At 52.2% G+C, this 23,120-nt stretch overlaps 1 protein-coding gene across 1 annotated transcript in view; it reads right to left on the reverse strand.

The window, feature by feature from the left end:
- The window catches only part of PKP1 (plakophilin 1), a 48,814-nt gene that overhangs the window by 14,789 nt on the left and 10,905 nt on the right, over positions 1 to 23,120 (reverse strand). Inside the window, exons 3-6 of the mRNA XM_003938260.4 lie at positions 5,954 to 6,348; positions 2,657 to 2,801; positions 1,566 to 1,773; positions 591 to 768 (exon numbers count right to left, since the gene is read on the reverse strand). Of these exons, the coding sequence (XP_003938309.1) occupies positions 591 to 768; positions 1,566 to 1,773; positions 2,657 to 2,801; positions 5,954 to 6,348 (926 nt within the window). The remainder of the gene's footprint in view (positions 1 to 590; positions 769 to 1,565; positions 1,774 to 2,656; positions 2,802 to 5,953; positions 6,349 to 23,120) is intronic.

Genomic DNA, 23,120 nt, shown 5'->3' on the forward strand with positions numbered 1-23,120 from the left:
CCCATTAGACCAAGTTGGGACCCTAAAAGAGGTCCTGCTCCAGGGCTCCAAACCACCCCTCCCACCAGCTTGTAAACCTCCGCTTCTAGAACAAGCCCTCCAACCAGCTGCCACGCCCTGGTACGGAACTTAGAAAACTTTGGCCAAAGCAGTGCCATCTTCATGCCAATGCACACGGCAAACGGTTTTAACACCACAGCCGGGAAGTGACTCATTAGCAAGCAATCGGTAGACTTTTGAATAAAAGAACACTCTTCAAGATAGCACAAGAAATGCATTTTTTCAGGGGGAGGAGGAGGGAAATGATTGAACCAGTTTGGATATTCAGACCCAGGCATTTCCACTCACGGATTCCTGACTAGTGTCCGCTGCATTCTCTCAAAGTGGGTGGTAGGGTCCTGAGCCTTATCCAGATCCAGGGACGTTAGGAGGGCCTGAGCCCCTGTGTCCTGGAGCCTGCCCAGAAGAGCCAGTGCCGGCTTGTCTATTATGTTTGTTCTATGCGCTGGCAGAACGTTGGCTGAAATGGGGGCATCTGGGGAAGGGCCCAAGACTGGGACAAGAAGGCCCCATGTGTCCTCCTCTCTCACCTCAAGCAGCCCGTGGCGTTGAAGAAGACCTCAGGGTCCACCACTTCCCGGGACATGTTGCTGTTGCCATCACACCAGCCAGAGAAGGGAATGATGACGCGGTCGGCCAGAACAGGCAGGGCGTCGGCAATGAGCTCCTCCTTCAGCTCATCAGTGGAAGACAGGTTCCAGAGCAGCCCTGGGGATCAGAGACCATCAGCCCAATTTGTGCCAGGCTCGGGAAGCCCTAGGGATCAAGGTAACAGCACCAGCCTGGACTCTAGCAAATGGACCCCACTGAAACGTCACCTTCCAGGTAGGCCTGGTTTACAGAACCTATTGTCTGACTGTCCCTTGCGGCCATTTCTCACTGTCCCAACCAGACTGCAGGTTCTTTGAGGTCAGGGAACATCTCAGAGTTCTCTGTCAAGGCCAAAATTATGCATGTGGAAAGTGATTTAAAAACGTTTGATTGATCAGTGGTTTTTAGTATACATTTTAGCACTCGGGCTCTTCTAATGCTCTCTTTTCCATCTGAAAGTCATTCCAGAAATATTTATCCATCGTTACTCTGTACACAGTCTGACCTTCCCAGTCTGTGACTTCTTCCCCTTGTGCCCCCAACCTTGAGTGCTTATCATATTTCTTGAACACAGGGTATGTGCTTAAGACCCATTAACCCCTTCCCCCTCAGCCTTTCTCTCCATCACCTGCGACCCCCAGGGCTTGCGGAATATGATCTTGCCTGGACTCCAGCCTTCCCACTCTTGCTCTCCAACCTCTAAAAGATGGTGACCCCTTGTGTGTGTGCACACCACCCAGGCTCACCCTCTGGACACCCCAATCGGGTCAAGGCCAGTGTCGCTAAACTCTCAGGATATTAGCCCCAGGCCAAATCTGCCCGCTGTGTCTTGTCCCAGCCTGGAGGGATTGGCTTGCACCCCAGCCTGGGGCCACAGCCAGTGGCCTTGCACAGCCCCCACCATGGTGTCCTACCGGTCAGCTGCTTCTGGATCTCCGTGTTCCCGGTTCTCCTCAGGAGGCTGACAGCCTCGCGGATCCCATTCTGCCTCCGTGTCTCCAGCTTGTTGGTGGTGCTCCTGAACACCAGGTTGCGCAGGGCCCCCGCCGCGGCCTGCTGGACGTTCTGGTTGGGGCTGCGGAGGAGGTCCACCAGCTTGCAGATGCCTCCCAGCTGATAGACCTGCCGGGAGAGAGTCGCCGCGCCACCTGGTCAAGGGTGCTGAGGTGGAGCTGACCATTCTATACTCAGAGCTGATTTTTTTTTTTCAGACCAAAAAAGATCTATCAGTTCAGAAAGATTCAAGTCAACCAAAATAAATAAGCAATGTGAGGTCATGATAACTGACCCAGATCGTGAACAGAAAGACCGGGATTCAGATCCTAGCTCCCATATCCTAGTTGGGAGACACTCAGCGACGGTGCCTCCTGTTTTCTGAGCCCTGCTTTCCTCCTCTGGAGAATGGTGGTGAGGACCCAATAAGAAAGTGGATATAAATATATTTCAAAACCATCAAGCAGAACACAGACAAAAGGGAAACTCTCTCCTACGGTAGAAATGGATGCAAACTTATCCGGGACTCTGGGAAACACATTCATGACACGGCATCCTTGGGCTGAACTGCAGGGCCCTATGGTGTCCCTCCGGCCAGCAAAGCTTTGGAGCATCAACAGGCCCTCTTTTCTAAGATGCCTGAAGACAGAGGGGAGTGGGAGAGAGGAAGCAGGTGGGAGGGCAGGAGTTGAGAGGTGTGGAGCAGTCATATTCTTCGGCGGGATTTGAGAAAGGGGAGTTCTGTTGAACCCATGGTTGGCATTGAAATGTCTCTTCCATGACCAGCGGAGGAAATGTCTGCTGCCTAATGTCCACTTAAACAGAGGGCTTTGCTCTGCAAAAGGTTACGACACCCAGCTCTAACCTTGGGCAATGCGAAGGCCCCTGGCAGCTGGGCAGGGCAAGAAGGAGCCAACTGCAGATCCCTCAACCCATCTCTAAAAGCAGAGTCTGGCTGACACATCCAGGCCCTGTGCAGACCCACTAAGGAGGAAAGTGTGCAGCCAGCTACCTGTTGCTTGGCAGATTCATCCTGGAAGCAGGTATGCTGTATGTAATAGGCCCCAATGGCCTGGAACTTCTCATCCTGGGAGCTCAGGTACTGCACAGCCTTAGGGATGGTCAGCCCACTGCATTCGATGTCCTCACTGCAGATCCTGTGAAGAATGGGCAGTGGGGGTGGTTACAGGCTGGGCTGGGAGCCCTGGGGAGGGGGCTCAGAGTTCCTCCTGGCACACTAAGCTGACATAGCCTCATCCGCCCTCTGGAAAGCCAAAACAAGGCAGCCCAGGGCCACTTGGAGAACACCCTGGGAACGGCTCCTATCCTCCAGAGGAGGGAAGGCTACACCCATTGGATTTTCCCCACATGAGAATAGTGAGCCCCTGGTCACAGTCAATATCCAAGCAAGTATATTTTCTCTGCACTGGGGAAAATTTCCTCCCTATTCCCTGAGGTGAAGCTTCCCACCCACCTTGCCACCTCTCTTGTTTTTGCCTGTATTAGGGAAATGGAAGACAATGGCCATGAGCCTATCCACCATCCATCCATCCACCATCCATATCCACCATCCATCATCCATCCATCCATCCTCCATCCATCCATCCTCCATCCATCCATCCACCATCCATCCATCCACCATCCATATCCACCATCCATCATCCATCCATCCATCCACCATCCATCCATCCTCCATCCATCCATCCACCATCCATCCATCCACCGTCCATCATCCATCCATCCATCCACCATCCATCCATCCTCCATCCATCCATCCATCCATCCGTCCATCCATCCATCCATCCATCCATCCATCCCTCTATCCATCCCCAAGTCCAGCTGGCTCTTACACAAACATTTTCAAATCTATCCTTTCTTCTCATTCTTATAGCCACCAATTTCCTGATCTTGATTACTTTAATGGCAGCAAGAGACTCCCATAATTGGATTTCTTCCCAAGCTCCCTCATCCAACGTTTTATACCCTTTTACTTGGTAAGTCTCCCTAAAACCCTGTTCACTGTGTTGTTCTCCAGCTCAGAAACCATCAGTGGCTTCTATCTACTTCAGGCTTATGTGTATACTGTTAAGCCTGATATCCAAGGGAAGGGATGAGGTTGAATCATAGGAAATGTCTAAATTCAACCTTTTTTTGAGCCACAAAACCAGAAATTTCATACGTGTTAACCTAATCACCCAGCTCCACCATGCCCCTTGAACATTCCCCAGCCCCTACCCTGGGTCTGCTCCAGCAAGACTGTCCCCTTCACAGTACCGTGGCCAGGTCTCAGGGATGCCTCAAGGCACACCACTGACCCTGCTGAAGCCCACCTCTGTGAAGCCCTCCCAGGGAAGGGAAACTTCTCTTCTAAGAACCTCTGCAGCCTCCCTGGTTAGAGTCACAGGGTGGCGACTGGCTGTATTCAGCGTTCAGAGAGGGAGCCTTCTCCTCATGCTCTGACATACCTGGTGCTCAATAAGCACTCACAATTCTAGCTGTAGCAACCCAACTTCACTTCTAAGAAAAACACCCAAGGTGCAGAGCTCTCTGGCACTAGGTTATTAGTACTGATGCCCACACTGAGAGAATGTCACCCTGCATTCGTCAGCAAAATGTCATCCCTAGATGGGTTGACACTCATCCCTTCCATATCTCACCCAGAACCTCCACTTAGGGCCTCTGGTTGGGGCAATGAGCTAAAGCCAGAGGCTGCCCTGATCAGCCTCCAAGAGAGAGAGGTTTCTTAGTTCTCCAAATCATCCCAAATGTGCCTTACAGCCTTCAAGTAGTTAAGAAAGGTCCAGCTCTCTAACGGGGTTCTGCTTATTTTTAGAACAGGTGGTACTGGCAGAGGGGAGCACAGGATGTAGAGTCAGCTGTGTGGCCCTGGACTAGCTACTTAACATCTCTGTGCCTTGTTTTCTCCTCAGGAATACTCACGCCTGCCTTTTGGGGGTTGTGAGGCCTAAAGATGAAGAATGCAAACCTCCAGAGGCTCTCTGAAAAGGAGTTCATAGTGTAGCTCCAGGACAGCTCTGGATTGTCCCTATCATGGCTGTGTTCCTGGCACTTGCCAAAGAGCCTGACATGTACTAGATGCTCAGCAAACATTTGCCAAATAAATAAATAACAATGAGCAGTAGGTGGCGATGAAGGACAGTTTAAAGGTTCAGGGAGCCCCCAGTCCTGAAGAGCAAGCTCAGTGTCACTCAGGACACCTATGCGTCTATGGCTCCTAACGGGGCACCCCATTTGGTCTCCTTCCCTTTCTCTGGGTGATGGCCTTCAACATCTATGCACAGGAGTTGCACTCTGTTCTGCAGCACTAGATCATGAAGCCACATGAAGTCCCTCAGGGTTTTTTATTTTTTATTTTTTGAGACAGGGTCTCACTCTGTCACCCAGGCTGGACGGCAGTGGCGCTATCTCAGCTCACTGCAAACTTCACTTCCTGGGCTTTAGTGATTCTCTTGCCTCAGCCTCCTGAGTAGCTGGGACTACAGGCACCTGCCAGCCATGCTTGGCTAATTTTCTTTTCTTTTTTGAGACAGGGTTTCCCCATGTTGCCCAGGCTGGTCTCAAACTCCTGAGCTCAAGTGTCCCCTACCCCCTGCTGCCTCAGCCTCCCAAAGTACTGTGACTGCAGGCATGAGCCACCACGCCCAGGCCATATCCCTCAGTTTTTCATGTTTATTCGTCCTGTTTGTCCTTCGGATTTACCTGTCTTATAACATAACCTAAAACCCATTCTATTCCCATCATCCATATCGGGGTGCATTCCTTTGCTCTTTCTGAACATGGATATTCTGAAATTTACACACCTAAGATCAGAGGTTCTCAAACTCTAGTGTAAATCAGAATCGCTGGAGGGCTTGTTAAAATGTGCATTGCCGGCCCCTCTCCCAGTGTTTCTGAGACAGTGGGTCTGGGTGGGTCCCCACAATGAGCATTTCTAACAAATTCCTGGGCGATGCTGATGTTGCTGGTTGGAGGAGCACACTTTGAGAACCATTAACCCTGCTAACCTTCTCTAATTAGACTCCCTCGAACAGTGAGCTTTAAAATCTACACAGTCCGTGTCTGGGTTCTGTTTCACCTTCACACCAAAAACTTCTTGAAGTCAGGGGCTCATCGGGCCAGGTTCTCCCCATCAGGGAGCCCATGATGCCGGGGACAATGAACTCCCCAGTGACAGAGGCTATGCCTCTCCTGGCATCCCAGGAGCACTTTGCAGGGCGCAGCAGCCCGGCTAAGGGTTTGTGTCCCACCTGGCCCTCCTGGCTGCCCAGCCCAGCCTAGCAGCACTCACTTGGAGCTGGCCCTAGAGTGGCTGAAGGACAGGTCCTTGTTGCAGGAGATGGGCGGGACATACACGGGGTCCTGCTTGGAGGCACAGGAGGGCGGGCGCACAGGGCACTTCTTCACGGCCTTCTGGCCACTGCAGGTGCTGTAAAAGCTGTAACGGTTCTGGGTGGTCTTGTGGCCCTTGCTGCCCAGCGTGCCCTTGCGCAGGGTGCCCCGTGGGTCACAGTAGAGGTCGGGCTCACTGCGGCTCGCCTTGATTTTCTGCATGAAGCAGATGTCGCTGCCTGCGCCGGTGGTGTTACAGCTGCCCCGCGGGTAGTGCCGGCTCCAGTTCTCCATCTGGCTGTAGGAGCTGAAGCGCCTGTTGTCAGGCTCCCGCTTGAGGGTTCCATTGTAGATCTGGGGAGGGGGAAGGGAGAAAAGCTCAGTCAAGGTTCCTAAATGGGGATCCTGGACCCAGCGGGCCATGAGATACAGCCCTCCCCAGCCCCCTCATAATGCTCATACGATCACAGAATGTTTGGTGTGGAAGGAACCTGAGCCATCATCTGATATATTACTTTTTCAACTATAGGCTGTGACCGATTATGGATTATAAAATAAATGTAGGGGCCGGGCACGGTGGCTTGTGCCTGTAATCCCAGCACTTTGGGAGGCCGAGGTGAGCGGATCACAAGGTCAGGAGATTGAGACCATCCTGGCCAACATGGTGAAACGCCGTCTCTACTAAAAATACAAAGAAAAGTTGGGCATGATGGCATGTGCCTGTAGTACCAGCTACTTGGGAGGCTGAGGCATGAGAATCGCTTGAACCTGGAAGGCGGAGGTTACAGTGAGCTGAGATCACGTCACTGCACTCCAGCCTGGGTGACAGAGTGAGACTCGGTCTCAAAAAAAAAAAAAAAAAAAGGAAAGAAAAATCAATTTAGAAGACTGTGATCATCATTTTTAAAAAAGAGGGAATAGAATAATATATCCTGGAATATAAAATATCAGCGTGCAATGTAGGTAGTAAAGTGATTGTTTTGTGAAGCAGTGTGTGGGTACTGGGTTGCAACGTGTGATGCATTTCTTTTTCTTTCTTTTTTTTTTTTTTTGAGATGGAGTTTTGCTCTTGTTACCCGGGCTGGAGTGCAATGGCGCGATCTCGGCTCACTGCAACCTCCGCCTCCTGGGTTCAGGCAATTCTCCTGCCTCAGCCTCCTGAGTAGCTGGGATTACAGGCACGCACCACCATGCCCAGCTAATGTTTTGTATTTTTAGTAGAGACGGAGTTTCACCATGTTGACCAGGATGGTCTTGATCTCTCAACCTCGTGATCCACCCGCCTCGGCCTCCCAAAGTGTTGGGATTACAGGCGTGAGCCACCGCGCCCAGCCTGATGCATTTCTTACTGTGAGTTGCTGTCAAAAATTTTGACAGACTCTGATCTGGTCCCACATGGTACAGTCCAGAAGAAGGAATTGGAGGCCCAGAGAAGAGGGTCCTTCTAGTTCACTCAGTGAGGAAAGGGCAAAACCCAGACTTGAGCCTGAGTCTCCAAGCCCTGTGTCATTCCCAGACACCAGCAACTCCTCACACAGCCAGCCTTCACTGGCCACTTAAACTCGGCACACGGAAATTTCTATTTTGGCCAGGATGGTTTACTACTGTTCTTTCCGCTAAGCTCTTCATCTTGCCTCCCCTCTGCCAGGGCAAGAAGCAAATTGTAACAGGTCACTTCAAAGGCCAAAGAAGGACAACAGTCCTGCTCCCTGGACCCTTTCACAAGGAACTGTGAGCTAGGGGCCCGAGGTCGCACGTGGAGGCAGGCCTGGGGCTGCACGGGGTGGTGCAGGAGGGCCCCCTGGACTTTGTCGTCAGGCTGGCAGTGGAGAAAAGCGGGCAGAGGCTCACTCCACCACGAAAACATACGATGGACCGTGAGGTGCCTCAGGGGCTCTGTGTGAGCCCAAGTGGGGAGTCAACCTCCCTGGGAGGAGCCGGTGAGGCTGGAGGCTTGGTGGGAATTAGTTCCGGAACAGAACTGTCCAAGGAGGACTTTCCCAGGAGCTCGCAAGCCGGTAGGTCTGGCCTGCTCCAACTTGTTCTCAGAGTAGAGGATCAACATCGGGTCTGATAAAAATGTCTCCACACAGGTGCTGACTTGGAACTCACCTTTGCTGGGATGGGCCAGGGCCAAACTGAGCAACCCAGGGCCTGCCCGCCTACCTCTGCCCCTCCCTGAGAGAGAGAGAGAGAGAGAGAGAGAGAGAGAGAGAGAGAATATGTATGTGTGTAGGGGAGGTCATTAGGCAACTGGGTAATTCCCTTCCACACCAGATCCGGCCACACAAGCCTGGGGAGGGGCTGGCACTCTACCTGGTCCCTTTTCATCTCTGCAGGGAGTCATAGTCAGCAGGAACCTCCCATGGCTTGAGCTCCCAGAAAGATTGGGTGTCAAACCACCAGTCAGAAGTTGCATCCAAAACCAAGAAGCCACAGACTGTTAACCTTGCCAATGGCCTGCTCATCCCCTTCACCCACACACCCAGCTGTGCACTCAGGCAGGCACAGTTTTCTTCCCCAAACTGGGTCAAACCAACCTACCCCAAAGAGAATCCGTGTCGGGTTGTTGGGAGCAGCACAGATGGACAAGCGCAAGGCGTGGGGAGAGGAGCTGGACAATTTTCTAAGCATCTGGGCATAGAATGCGTGCCTTGCAGATTACAGGCAAACTATGCCATGAAAATCTTTACAGATGGCCACACCCTCCATTCTCCTCTCAGGGGAAGGAAGGTGGCGGATGGCAACATGGAGGGGGAAGCCCAGCATCACCAAAGGGCGAAGGGCCGGCTAAGCCTTAAATGGAAACGCAACAAGGAGCACGCTTGTTCTCCGTAGATGACACGCCTGGACGTCATCTCAGACACCTGATGAGAAGCCCAAACACTCATCCTGGCCCAAACCCAGCAAAGATGTGATCATGCTGACTGAGCCTCACAGAGGCTTTGGGCTTTGCTTTCCTGTGCTGGGAAAAGGAGCAGCCAGTACCCTTGCCAAGTCTCAGCAAGGGTGGGCTGCCCACAGAGAATGGGCACTGGCTGCACCCGCAGGGGAGTGGGCAAGGTGTGGAAGGCAGGGACGTCCCTGTGGGACTGCATTTCCCAGTCTCCCACCATCAGCTGTACACCAGTGGCATCATTGGCATCACTCATTCCTGGGAACCTCACCCCAGCTCCCAGTGTCATGGTGCTGGTGGACTGTGCTGCTTGAGGACAGCTGGGTGTGATGCTCTCACGTCATCATGGTCCTTTGCTGTCACTTTGACAAGCAGGAGTAAAGCCTCCTCTAAGTCAAACCCCATCCTCCCCAAGTACCAGGAGGAGGCCTGGATTCCCTCCAAGGCACAAGGAGACAAAATGCCCCCAGCTCTCCCTGCACCAATGGCCTGGACCTGGCTGCAGCCTGCAGCGTTGAGGGCTGAAATGGCAGCAGCTGCCTGGGACACCGGGTGCGTCCTCCGGCTCACTGGGCTGAGACCTGTAAAGTGGAGGAAGACCCCAGTGTCAAGAACACAGACTCTGGAGCCAGCGTGACCTGGCCTTGTCCGTTGCCCAGTGGAGGGTCTTGGGCAAGTTACTTAAGCCCAACGTGCCGCAGTTTTTCCATCTGTAAAACTGGTATAATTATGCCCAACATAGAAGGTTGCTGGGAGAATCCAAAGAACTACTGTTTGTAAAGCACTTAGGACAGTCCATGACATGAGTGTTTGCTCAGTAGGGACATCCGTAACCCTCTGACTCTTAGATTGGGCACAGGCTGGCTGCCTGAGGACATGGCTCCTAAAGGAGAGACTTTATGTCACCCATGACATACCTAAAGGTGCTACCAGGTGTCATAAGAGGCAAGATGAACCCAGGAAGCCAAGACAGCCCAGGTGTATGCACCAGTATCGGAGCCCCATGCTAGTCTCACCCCACAGACACAGAACAGGCCTGAATATGTCTCAGAAAAGTAGAGGAGCACAGTCTGCCCAGATGCAGCACGTCGGGTGAAGCCAGGCTTTATGACGGATGGTGCAGTGTTCCTTTACGTGGGTGCCGTTGGCATCTGAGGCAGAACAACTCTTCTTTGTACAGGCTGTCCCAAGTATCTCAGGTGTTTAGTGCCCCAACCTCCAGGCTTTAAATGCCAGTAATGCCTCACAGTCATTGCAAAATGCCCCACACATTTCCAAACACTGTCTTCCAGGTCCCGAGCGAGCAGCTGCAGCCAGAATAGGATGCCCAGGCAGTGCACGTGTGCCCGCTGCAGGTGGGAGAGCTTCACTGCCAATGCCTGCTCTCCCAGCCACACCCCCACATTCAGATAGCAATCTGTTGGCAGCATCCGGCTCTTTGAATACAAAGAACAGTGACACACACTCAACCTCTTGTCTGGTTATCCCACGCTTCCTTGGGAAACTCCAGCCTCAGGTGGGATAGTCTGTGGATCAGAGCATTCCAGAGGCTGGAAACTCAGTTTCCTGGGAGCAGAGTTGATTACCCTGCCACAGAGCAGGCTAGCCTGGACAGCCAGGCAGAAATTCACAGCATCCCAAGAGACATGTTTGCTCACTTGGGAGACCAGTGGGGCTTTTGAGGGGTCACACAGTTTGAGGTGGGCCAGGAGAAGCTGCTTTTAGCTAGGAGTCCCCCAGTGAGCCCCTGCTCTGCTTCCTGCTTGTGTCATTCCCCTTCTTCCCTTCCTGCTTGGAGAAGTGGGGTGTTTTTAACCCCACACCGTAAGCTGCCCTCTCTTCCTGTTCCTCATTAAGTCAGGAAACTCTCAGAGGCCAACCCTTTCTTTATAGGTAAGGAGACAGTCCCAGAGGGTGACTGGACCACAGTGAAGCAATACGAGCCCCAGATCCAGGGCCTCAAAGAACTGAATGTGCCCAGCTGACCCTTGAGAGAGCCACTCAGACTGGAGTGGCCCCAAAGCTGGAAAGGCTCCTGATAGCCCAGGGTCATCGGACAGGCAGCGAGTAACCATTCAGAAAGAGATGGCGTCCTCCCGTCCTTCCATTCGAGAGTCCTTACTGACTCTCTCCTTTTACACCCCTAATGCCCAGGCTCTGGCCCCTGCTCTCATCAGCTTACCACTAGGCTACCCCAGCGTCTCCCACTGCTCCCGCCTAGCCCTCAGGGCTCTGGTCCCTGCCTTGCGATGCCATCACTCCACCTTCCTCAGCAAAGCTTTCACCAGCCCATGCCACGTTAGAGAACCTACAGCATCTCTGCTCCTTACCAGACAAACTCCTCAGCCCGCCCACCCTGCCTGTCCAGCCATCTCTTCCCTCCCCAGCACACCTGCCTAAGCTGCTCCGTGACCTCAGCCACATCCTAGGCTCCCTGCTTCTGTTCAGATGCTCCCCTATCCTGCACAGATTTTCCTCACCCGCCTCCTCCCAAATCCTACATTTCTCCAAGGCCCCTCCTCAACCTGTCATCTCCGAAAGGCCTGTTCTCACCCAGCCCTGTCTCCATAACGACCAGAGTTAGAATTCTTTGCCCTGACAGCCAGGGGCCTATGGTCTTGCTTGTTTTCTAGTTGCTAATGTCGGTTTCTTTCGGATGCCCTTAATTGTGCCTGAAACAGGTCTGAGCTCACAGCAAGTGCTCAGTGAAAGGTGGACTATGACTGAGAATTTGTGTTGCGGATGGAGATTCAGAATGCTGGCACTGGAGTTCCCACAGCCTCCCGGGCACAGAGGAGAGAGGAGGTACCATGAGCAAAGTGGGCTGGCGGGAGGTAGGGCCATGATAGGCAGGGTGAGCAGCCTGTGTGGGTGTACAGGATGCAGTCTGGCTGTGACGTCCAGAAGGCTTCCCTGTAGCCTTTGACCTGAGCAAAGCAGCTGGGTGGTTGAGCCCAGAGAATTCTATCCAACTCTAGCTGGACAGACAGAAGTGGCTGGACTCCTTGGCAGCTGGGCATGTGCCTGGCAGGACAAGATGAAAAGAGTGTCTGTGTCCCCAGCTATTAGCCCATTTTGAAACCAAGCTTCTGCCAGCAGGGCGGGGCTGGCCAAACCAGTTCTCCAGCGAGACACACCCTGGTCTGCCTGCCAAGTCCCACACCCAGCAGTGCCATCTTCAGCAGCCCTTTTCATAAAAGTGAGTGCACGCAGAGTTTCACGGGGTCCTTGTCCCTCTCGGGCCTGGTGAGGGCTCGCTCCAGAAAGAACCCTGATTAGACGCCTTTCCAGGACAGGTTCCATTTGCCCCTTGCCTAGTACCTCCCAGTCCCCACTCCGTGCCCAGATGAGGGGCTCTCATGTAGTAGGCATGTAGCAACCCTTGTTCATCTTGCTGGGATTTCAGCCAGGACCGAGGGACTCGGCAGAGCTGACCCGTCACAAGGTGCTCCTCCGCATGTGGCTCAGAGGCTCTGCCGTCACCGTCACCCTCTCTAAGAGTTTGGAGAGTGCGGGTGCTCTCCCAGCAAGGCTGGCGAGGACCGAGCATATAGGTCTCCAGGCAGTTGAGAATCTTCCCAGAGGGGCAGAGGTGGCTGCTTATTCAGCAGTCTGAGTCAGCATGGGAGCCACTGGGGCCTGAGTCACAAAAGATGGGACTTCAGCAGGGGGAGTGTTGATCCCTGCCTCCTGGCTCCTCTGAGCACGGCTCCTTCTCTGAGAAGCAGGGGGTTCCACCCTGGGCTGACCCTCCTTTCTTTTCCTGGCACACTGCTCAGAAGCCCTGACGTCTGAACACAGAACAATCCCGTTTGGCCTTGGAGGAGGTGTGGTGGGTGTGCCTCGCTGTGAGACCTCAAAGGCAGAAGGAACTACACCCAAGTGCCATCACCAGCACCCTGAGACGAGCAGGGCCCACCCAGGTGAGAACTCCAGAAGGCACTTGCTAAGTGCTACTGAATTGAAGTCGCTAAGTGTCCACTGAGAGAAGGCACAGCAGAAACCGAAAACAGCGTGATGCCCAGTGTGGGCACATGTGCCACCTGAATTGTTTAAATGTTAAAAAAGACACAAAAGAAGTGTTGGTGCCTATCCTCAGAGTAGAGACTTTCCCAGAGATCTGGTTAATAATGGTGTCCCTTATAAGCTTTGAAAAGCAGAAAGTGTGAGCACGCTTCAGTCAGGCCAGTGTTAGCAAATGTCTGTGGGTAACTGAGGACAGCTTTCTAAAGTATCTGGAAAACTAAAGCACAAGCTGAAAGTACCCCATAAAACTCTGTAGCCTGTGCGTCTTTCAAGAAGATGCCTTCTCCAGTGAGGTCACAATTCTGGGGTAAAGAAGGCATCTTAGCCTCTTGGGCCCCAGGCTCTAAGCTTGCCTGCAGAGGTCAGGTCCATGGTGGTTCCTGGAGCCTGCTGTGGGGGCGACATGCATTTGTGCAGCCTGGCACCTAGCCGACACCTGGCGATCCATCAACACGCAGCTATACCAGCCCCTGCACCAGCTCTGTCTCCACCTCCCGTTCCCTGCCTATTTGCTGCACTGTGGGAAAAAGCAGGTTTTCCGAAATGCTCCTTTTTCACCTTTCCCCCTCGACACCTGAGAAGTAAGTTTTTCTCGGCTCCTAACACTGCTAGGATGGGTTTGGAAATGACAGCCTTAAGTTTCATACACAGACATCTCTGTTTCCTTTAGGCAGGGAAAACCCTGACAGCTGTTTGCCGCTTCAGACGCAGCTCTCACGGGCCTGAGTGGTGGAAGACCCCTGGCCCTCAGCCATCTCCCTTCTGTGGCCCCACGCAAACCGAAAGCAAGGTCTTGTGTTCTGAGATCACAGCTTCTGCCTTTCAAACCCAGAGGCTGGTTCCACTGTCCCAGCGATGGTTCATCATGAAGAAGGAAAGCCGACAGGGGGGCATCCTGATATGAAATAACTCCTGGAGTCCTGGATGATGGGCCAGCACTCCGGAAGAGCACACTTAAGGGTCAGAAGAACCCACTAGGCCAGATTCCCTCCACCCTATACTGGGAGGTTGGAGGGAAGGCTGGCTGGCCCCAGAGCCACTCCACGCACTGGACCAAGAGGTGCTTCCCAGCCCTAGGAAGAGGAGGGCCAATGGCTGGGAGGTGGCAGTGTCCGGAAGGGCAGGTGCTGGCCTGGCCCAGAAAAGAGCTCCCTGGAGACTCAACAGTGGAAAGAACTCACTCCTGCTGGTTAGCCAAAGGTTTTTGGTTGTTTGCTTGTTTGAGACAGCTCTGTAGCCCAGGCTGGGGTGTAGTGGTGCAATCATGGCTCACTGCAGCCTTGACCTCCTGGGTTCAAGTGATCCTCCCACCTACGCCTCTCGAGCAGATGCGACCACAGGTGCACACCACCAAGCCCAGCTGATTTTTAAATTTTTTTGTGAAATGGGGTCTCCCTATGTTGCCCAGGCTGGTCTTAAACTTCCGGCCTTAAGCTATCCTCCTACCTCAGCCTCCCAGAGTGCTGAGATTACAGGTGTGAGCCACTAGGCCCAGCCTGTTAGTCCAGAATTTTACATGAAGGGAGAGACACTTGGCTGGACCCTTCAGTTCTTGGGTAATAGCTCTCACCTGTGGAAGATGAGCATGTGGGCATGCACGCTCACACACACGTGCACACACACACACACACACAAACACACACACACACACACACACTTCCGTATGCACTCCCCACCCGTCCACATGGGGCACACATCACTTTACCAAAAGTGGACCCAGGTAAGGAAGGTCTTTGGAAGTTCCTTGAGCATATCTTGAGCACCATCACCGGTGTGGTGCTTCCCAGTGTACAAAGGGCTTTCCTGTTCATCACCTTGTGATGATCTCCCGCCTGGCCGATGAGGCGGCAGGGCAGAGAGTAGCAGCTTTGTTCTCTTTGTGAGTGTATTAAGCTCGGAAAACTTTAGGCTGGTCCAAGCCCACACAGCTAAGATGGGGCAGGCCTTAAGCCAGAACTTGGGTCTTTGGTGTCTCTTACAGTGATTGTCCTCCAGCCACTCTGCTACCAGAGTCTGGTGACACAAACACAGCCTACATGGCAAAGAGGCTTTGTAGCTAAGGGGCCTCTACAGAAACTCTAGCATCTCTGGCCAGTTGCTGGACCCAACTCCCGGAAGACCCCATCCCCAGGGGTTCTAGACACAGGAGGTGCCAGCCCTTCTTCTTTGGGCCAACTGTGGGAAGTTTTTTTTTCTTTGAAACAGAGTTTCACTCCTGTTGCCCAGTCTGGAGTGCAGTGGCGTAATCTCGGCTCACTGCAACCTCTGCCTCCTGCCTCAGCCTCCCAAGTAGCTGGTATTACAGGTGCACGCCACCACACCCAGCTAATTTTTGTATTTTTAGTAGAGATGGGGTTTCGCCATGTTGGCCAGGCTAGTCTCAAACTCCCAACCTTGGGTGATCTGCCTGCCTCGGCCTCCCAAAGTGCTGGGATTACAGGCATGAGCCATCACGCCCAGCTGGGAGGTTCTTGAAGACATTTAAAAAGTGTGTGATTTTTGTCCTTTGAGTGAGTGATATAAAGTTTCCTTTCAAAATAAACGCATTGGAATAGCTGGGCATGGTGGTGCATGCTTATAGTTCCAGCCACTTGGAAGTCTGAGGCGGGAGGATTGCTTGAACCGAGGAGTCCGAGACCAACCTAGGCAACACAGTGATACCCTGTCTCTAAAATAAATACATGAGCAAATAAATGCATTGGAACTGATAAGTAATTCCCTTAAAATAAGTAAATAATAGTTGGCATGATTTTGCAAAAATTGTGACAGCAGAACGCAAATGACGGAGGTTTGGGAAACATGATTGCCCGTACTGGCAAAAGTACCAGGATGTGACAGTGTAACCAGGAGCCCTGAGCCAGGAGTCAGGAGACCACGCTCCACTCTTGGTCTCCCGTGCCTAGCTGTGCAGCCCCAGGCCATCACCTCACCTCTCTAAACCTCAGTTTCCCCAACTGCAGCACACCCTGTAAAGCTTCTTCTGAAGGAAGGCGGTTCGGCAGTCTACGCTTCATCCCTTGCTGAAGTCACAAGCAGCCTCTTTCCCAGCCTGTCTTCATCCCCTTCCAGGCCTCACCCTTGGGCACCCTGTGGGGGTGGGAGGGGCGGGGCTCCGGGTCTAGAGCTGCTTTTCTCCTTACCTGCGTCTCTACGGATCCCCCGTCCCCTCCCCGTGCCTGGGCTGATTTTGTTTTCAGCTGAGTTTGCTCTCCTGGGGCAGGCAGGCCTCGGTAGAGACACGCCAGGGCCCTGGGGGAAAAGGTAGAGCCTCACCCTTGCGAAGGGTGGGGATGGCTCTTCCACCCACTTGGGAAATGCTGCTCCATTTGTCTTGCTGAGCTTAGTGACAAAAGGAAAACTCTCAAACCAAAAAAAAAAAAAAAAAAAAAAAAGCCACCAGAAGATCCCCCCAAGACTGTATTTTGATGACACTATCCCATGCCCTGCTTGCTGGCTTTGAAACCTGGCCAGGAGGCTTAGCTCACGTCTCCTCCTTCCCTTGTCAGTCCCTTCCTCCTCAAAGTCCACTGGGGTCCAGACTCAGTTCTGCCACATCTATCTGTGAGGTCACAGGCAAGCCCCTGCACTTCTCTGTGGTTTGATTTCCCTGTAAGTAAAATGAGAATAACAAAGTCTGGTCTACCTGCTAAGCTCACAAAAACCGAAGGATCGGGTCGGGAGATGAAAATACAGGCAGTTTGAGCAAGTTCAAAATGCTACACGAATTCAAGGGATTATTAAATAACTGGGGGGCCACGGGTTGGAGCACTTCCCCCTTGAGAGCTGACTGAGAACAGCGTGGCTGAAACAGCCTGGAAAGCAGCCACCTGCGGCTCATCCAGAACCAAGACCCCCCTCCGCAGATGCCCAAGACTCAGAACTGAAGCTGGGGAAGCAAGGCTTGGCGGTCACCTGGTCCCACGCCTTTACCGACAGATGAGGAAACCAAGCCTTGGAGAGGTTTAAGTTAGCGTGTGCTATAAAATTTAGCTTTTAATAATATCTTCTTATGCTGTTCATATCTTCTTATGCTGTTGTTTATCTGTTATTGATTTTCAACTATAGCGTAAGGACTGTAAGACTTGTTGGTTGAGTAGATTAGTTTTTGTCAGGGCTAAAAGGGGGGAAAAAAAAAAAGCCCAAAATGAAACTCTACCAATTTCTGCTGGAGCAAAATTAAAAAGTTTAGAATTATCCTTAGTTCTTTACGTCTTCTCTCTAAAGTTTCACATTAGGGGAGAAGGGGAGAGAGCCACAGTCAACTCATCCAGAAGCTTCCTTCTTGGGAGAAGACAGAATTCTGTTCTTGGTGGCCAGGGAATTGTCGGACTCACAGTATCTCATCGGAATGGAAGAAATAGAGCCCCAGGCCAATCCAAGCATAAGTGTTCCCTGCCCAGCCTCAACTCAGAGCTCTACACAAAATGAATGGAAATGATTGAGGAAGACTTGCTGATTAGCGAAGCTAAAGGAAGAACCGGCTTCTGTTGTCTGGGGAGAGTGAGTCCCCTTCTGCAGACATCCTGAGGACCCACTGCTGGCTGCGTCCTGGGCTGCGTACTCCCCACTTGCTAAGCAGCTGCCACACTGAGTCCCTTGGCAGCGACGAGTCTCCCTGAACATCCTGGCCAAATTGCCCTGGCCCTCCCTCGCCACTCCCCTACAAGGGCCCACATGTCAGGACAGTGACTGGTGGGAGTCTGCCTTCTCCTGCGTCTGGTGCTCCTCCCTGGGGCAGGAGGATGGAGGGGTCAGCGTGCTCACTCGGCCCCAAGGAGCATTTCTGTGGGTTTGTGGTGAAGGCCTGGGAGGCTTGGGACACCTTGGGAGCTGGCAACCTGAGACCAGCTGCCTTTCTTGGGGGTTACCTATTCTTCGTGAACAGTCAGCAGGGCACTCTCAGACCGCAGCCCAGACCTAGGGGCACGTGTGCTCTGCCCTCCATCCTGTCTGCTAAGGGCGGCCCTCTCTCCTTTCACACTCAGTTCAAAGCTCAGCTTCTCCAGGGGCCGATCCTGACTCCCTCCGCCTGAAGCTTGCCCTCGGAGGATACCACTTGTTCACTGGCACCATGTCCTCCTCCCCTCGCAAGCCCGTGCTGCGGACAGGGGGCCATTCTCTGACTTCTCTTCCCAAAAGAGGGACACAGAAGCCAGATGCCAGAGCTACAGGGAGGTGGTCTGGGCTGCCGTGTAGTCTTGCTGATGCTAAGCCTGAGGCGCAGCAGGAGAGGGGTCCCCTGGGGAACCAGCCCCCAGACCGGGGCTCCTTCCTTGTCTCCGCATTCTCTCTGGACTCTGAAGGGGCCTCCCTGGCTTATCCAGTCCTCAGTCAGGAGGCAGGGCCTCAACTCACCTCCATGGAGGGGAGGGCAAGTCCCGAAAGGAAGCTCCTTGAGCTCAGCCCAACCCTAAGGGTGACAAAAGCTTCTTATGGGAACACAGCCACGCTGATGGACTGTGTTTTAGAAAGGGGGGCCCCTCCCAAGGAGTACCCAGACACCGATGTGTGCCATAGGCTTGTCCTTTGGTTTGAATACAGGGAGTGTCCCAGTGGCAGCAGCTGGTCTGTGAAAGCACACGGTGTGCCCCTTCCACAGGGAGAGGTGCCCCAGAGGCCGGCCCGCCTGCTCCCGCTCGCTCACCTCCATTTTTTCTCAGAGGCACACTCCGCCTCTTGGCAAGTAGAATCATTGCCTCTTCTTGTTGGGTGAGCGCCTGGGGCCCTTGCAGGACCCTCCTATCTCCCAGGGCTGGGTGGGGGTGAGTCACGAGCTGGCAGCGGGGACACTGAGTTGGCAAACACATCAATTGCTCCCTCTTGGAGCAGGATCCATGCCTGCCTGGGAGTAGGAGGCTGTGGTCTACCCTCTATGGGTCCCTCACCTGGACTTTTCAAGAAAAGACAGAGGGTCAGCAGGCGCTGCTGAAGGAACCCAGCTCCCACACCTGGAAAGTGGCACTCAGAGCTGAGACACAGCATTTGGAAAGAGGGATTCGGGCCTGGGTTAAGTCAGCGTAGTTACTCAGCAGAGCTACTTGCCGTGCCTCAGTTTCCCTGTCTGTGAAGCTAAAGTAAATGAAGTCCTACCATCTTTCCATCCTGTTGCAAGGGCTAATTAACTGCTGTTTTCCTGGGGCCTGGAGTGCTCAGATGAAAGCAAGGAGGAAATTAAGAAGCTTTTATCCATCCATAGACTTGAAGCAAAAATCTGGGCTGGAGGGATTGACACTGCTTCTGACCCTGGAGGGACCACCACACAGGCTTTAGCTACGGAACCCTGTAGCTACTCAGAGGGCTCTCAAACCACATGCAACCCTAGTTGAGTCCTTGGCTCTGATTTAGTCCAATTGCCTTGGTCCATCCCTGAGAAAGCCAAGGTCTAGAGAGGTGAAGGCCACTCCAGATCCCTCAGTTTGTAGCAGCCCAGCTGAGACTGAAATCCACACCTCCCACTGCCGATCGGATCTGTCACATCCATAAACCTCATACTACTCTTTGAGATAGGAATTTTCACCCATTTCAGAGATAAGCAAGCTGAGGTTCAGCTGGATAGAGAACTTGAGTAGAGTCACACGGCTATGAAGTTCCTGGCCAAAGTTCAGGGCTTATTCGTCCACAGCAGGCTGTCTGTGAGCACGGCCTCTGTTGACTGGGGATCACTAAGGACCGTCTGTTTCTGCTGCTGCTAGGTAGGGGTCCTGCCGTGTTTCTCCCTGGCAGCCCCTCTGCAGTACCTGGCCCGTCGCTCTGCCCTTGTGGACACTCGATTAGCACGTCTGTGGCTGAGGGTGCCCCACAACCTGGTGGGTGCTGTGCCTACAGTTCCCACTCCCTCTGGAGCGTGACGCAACTCCAGCGCTCTCATCTGTAACAGAGGCTCGTCCACGTTGCTTCAGGTCTAGGGTGGCCAAGATCAGATCTCCTTGGGGTAAGGGTCCCTAGCACATGGGCCACAAGACTCTATCACAATGGAATCATCAAATACAGACATATCAGTTAAGCAAGTACAACTGAGAAGAAGCTGGGAGAAAGATCTGCTAGGAAGTCCTGAGTTAAAGTGGAGAAATGGGGTCAATGAATAGGGCAACGCCAAGGCAAAGACAGAATTCCCCCTGTCATATTCCTGGGAATTCTCACTCTTAGACACGTCAGGCTGGATTTCGCTGAGCATGGCTGAGTGATTCGGTGTGGCAGCCTCTGTGGTCTCCTTGTTCTAGACCTCCCGCTGATGATGCCTGAATGGTTTTCCTCTCCACTGATTAGATCCTGAGCAGGGAGGTTTAGTGCGATCCACCACCTGAGAACATTTTACTTGGTGGGACTCCCTGAACTGAATGCTCAGCATGCACTTTGTGATTTGAAACTAAGCGAACTCTTTGGAGCTGAAGTTCATAGAGAAGAGGATTGCCGTCGTGATCCAGAACCGTTCCCTGGAAGTCAAGATCATCCACACGCCTCAGCTTCGTTGAGAACAACAAGCCCATGTGGGCAAGGACTGTTTTCAGCTTTGGAGTAGAAGGGCTGTGCCTTTCTGTGGCTCCAGCTCTACTCCCCACATCCTGGTCTCTGCTGACCCAGAGGAAGATATTCAAGGGATATATTACAAGAGCGACTAAGAGGGGACAAAAATCCTCCTTTTCTCACCAGAACTGCTTCAGCCTGAAGTAATTCTGCTGGGTCCCTAGGCTAGGAGAGGAGCATGTAAAGGAGTGTTGTTTTTACTACAGGAACGAGTGGGGAGACGCTGTGACGGAGGGTTGCCAGATTTAACACATAGATGGACAGGGCACGAGGTTACATTTGAACTTTACATGACCAACAAATCATTTCTAACTTAAAGCGGGTCCTATTGTACTTTGTTGTATTTTATCTGGTAACCTTGTCCTGAAACTCATTAATGCTTTTAGCCAAATGAACCCAGCTTGAGTCTAGGAAGAAGAAAACAGAGCTGCTCTCCTGCCTCTTTTGAGCTAGGCTGACTCCCCATGGGGAGAGTAGGACTGGCTGGAGGGGATGGGAGGGGAGGAAATGAAGAACGAAGGGATTCGAACTCATGAGTGACCTGCAGATGCCTAGATTCTAGTGTGTAGTGTTTAGATGTAATGTCCACATACGGAGATCGCGGAAACACACAGAATGGCCATCCCAAGAAGTGCCAGTTTCTGGGGTAATAAAAACAAAGTCCCTTAGGTTAGGAGTTAGGAGCTCAGAGATCTAGACTGCTGCACCAGTAACCAGCTGCGTGGCCTTCAAGGAGCAATTTCTCCTCTCTGGGGCTGAATTTCCTCAACTGTAAAATGCAAACAGTGTCGGGCTCTAATATTCCACGGGTGTGGTGCTGAGAACCAGAACAGCATAGCTGCTGAGCAGGCAGCTGGGCAATCAGGCTGCAAGGCTAGAACCTGCTCCGTCTCACCAGGTGCTTCCTCTCCCTGAGGTCTGTGGGAGTCGGGGGCTCGAACGCTGTCCTTCAGCAGATCCTTCTGTCTGACAGAGGAGGAGGCTGGCATGGCCAGGAGACAGCAGGACATGGACCGGGCCAATGGCTTTCTTTGGAGCAGCCTTTTATTTTCCTTAAGCCCCTTGATGCTTTTGTGTGTCACACTACCTTTGTTTCACGTTTTATTTTATTTATAAGAAAGCCTCTCTACATTCAATTTGTGATATGAATAATCATCGATTCTAAACAGCATGATGATTTTTCTCAATTACAAGACTATTATCGATATAGATTATAAGGCAAAACTACAAGGTATGACCGCTGCTTTTTAAACAATTTTAGACCTTCTTTTTGGAATTGCCTACGGATCTTTTGCATATCTAAATGAGATAGGTATAGGAGGCGACAAAGCTTTGCTATTTGAGGATGGTTTGATATTTAGAACTGGAGCCAGATCGGAGGAGTGAGGTGCTCCAAGTGAGTAATACAGTTTCTGGTCAAACCCAGGTCATGACAACAAAGAAATGAGTCTGGTTTTCTTGTCTGGCTCCTGAAACGATGCTGAAGACAGTTCTGAAATTTTTAGAGGCTTCAGAAACACTCGGAGCAACGGCAGTATTGGTGTAATCCTCCAGTACAGAAACTGACAGCTTTATCTTATTTGTCTGTTGACCTGTGCTTCTAATTCGACTACAGTTTCATTGAGGGCAGAAGCAGATTCTTTTCAACTGTGTTTCTGTAGCGCGCCTCACTCACTGCTGTGCCCCAGCAATTGCTCAATACAAGTTGGCTGACCGAGTGAATATAAAGTATCTGTAGCAAATGATCCTTCATCAGCTCTCAGAAGCTCCTGAAAATATGCTGATGATGCTTGTGCAGACAAACTACACCCTCCTCCCCACCCTCCCTGCCTTCTGCTGCCATATTGGTTTCACCAGAGTAGAGGAATAACATCTTCCTGTGCCAGCTGTACCATCCATGGGAAAATCCCACAGGCATAGATTATCTCATGCCACAGATCTCTATTGCCCGTCCTCCTGCCCTTCTTCTCCCTACGTCTGGACCCCGTTTGGTTTTGCCCAGATTTCATCTGATTATATGTCTGGCTCCAATATCAATGATTCCACTTCCTCCCTACTTGGCCTCCTCCCTCTGCCAAATCTTCATGTGTGCTCAGCTCTCCCCTGTTCCCATAGCCTCTCCTGAACTGAGAAGAGATGGGACGTGCCTCAGCAGCTTCCCGGGCGTGAGTCACGTCTGCAATCCCGACAGTGAAGGAGCAAGGAGGGTGGGTCTTAGGGTGCGGAGGAGGAAAGAGATTTTCAGTGGTTGTCAGAAAATGAGCACAGGGAGGGGTGGGGACAGTTTGGGAGCATTGAAAGCTAGTGAGATAACTGAGGACTGAGTTAATAACCAGAAGCGAAATGTTCAACATGGGCCAAAAGACTATATATATATATATATATATATACACATATTTTACAGAAACAACTTCCGGGAAAGAGTTCCTTTACAGCTCTTGGTTACAAATTTCCATGGTTGCACTACCCATTTGACGATATTTCACAGTGAATGTCGTCTGATATCAACCCATGAGTGAAGTAGACACGCGAGTATCATCATACCCATTTTACAGATGAGAAAACTGAGGCCCAGAGAAATTAAACTATCTGAAGTCAGAGAGCCAGAGAGGGGCAGAACTAGGACTAGAACCTAAGCCTCCTAAGCTCTGATCTGGTAACGTCATGGAAGTAAAGACAT

This window comes from Saimiri boliviensis, chromosome 14, assembly GCF_048565385.1.
Source record: "Saimiri boliviensis isolate mSaiBol1 chromosome 14, mSaiBol1.pri, whole genome shotgun sequence".
NCBI classification, from domain to species: domain Eukaryota; kingdom Metazoa; phylum Chordata; class Mammalia; order Primates; family Cebidae; genus Saimiri; species Saimiri boliviensis.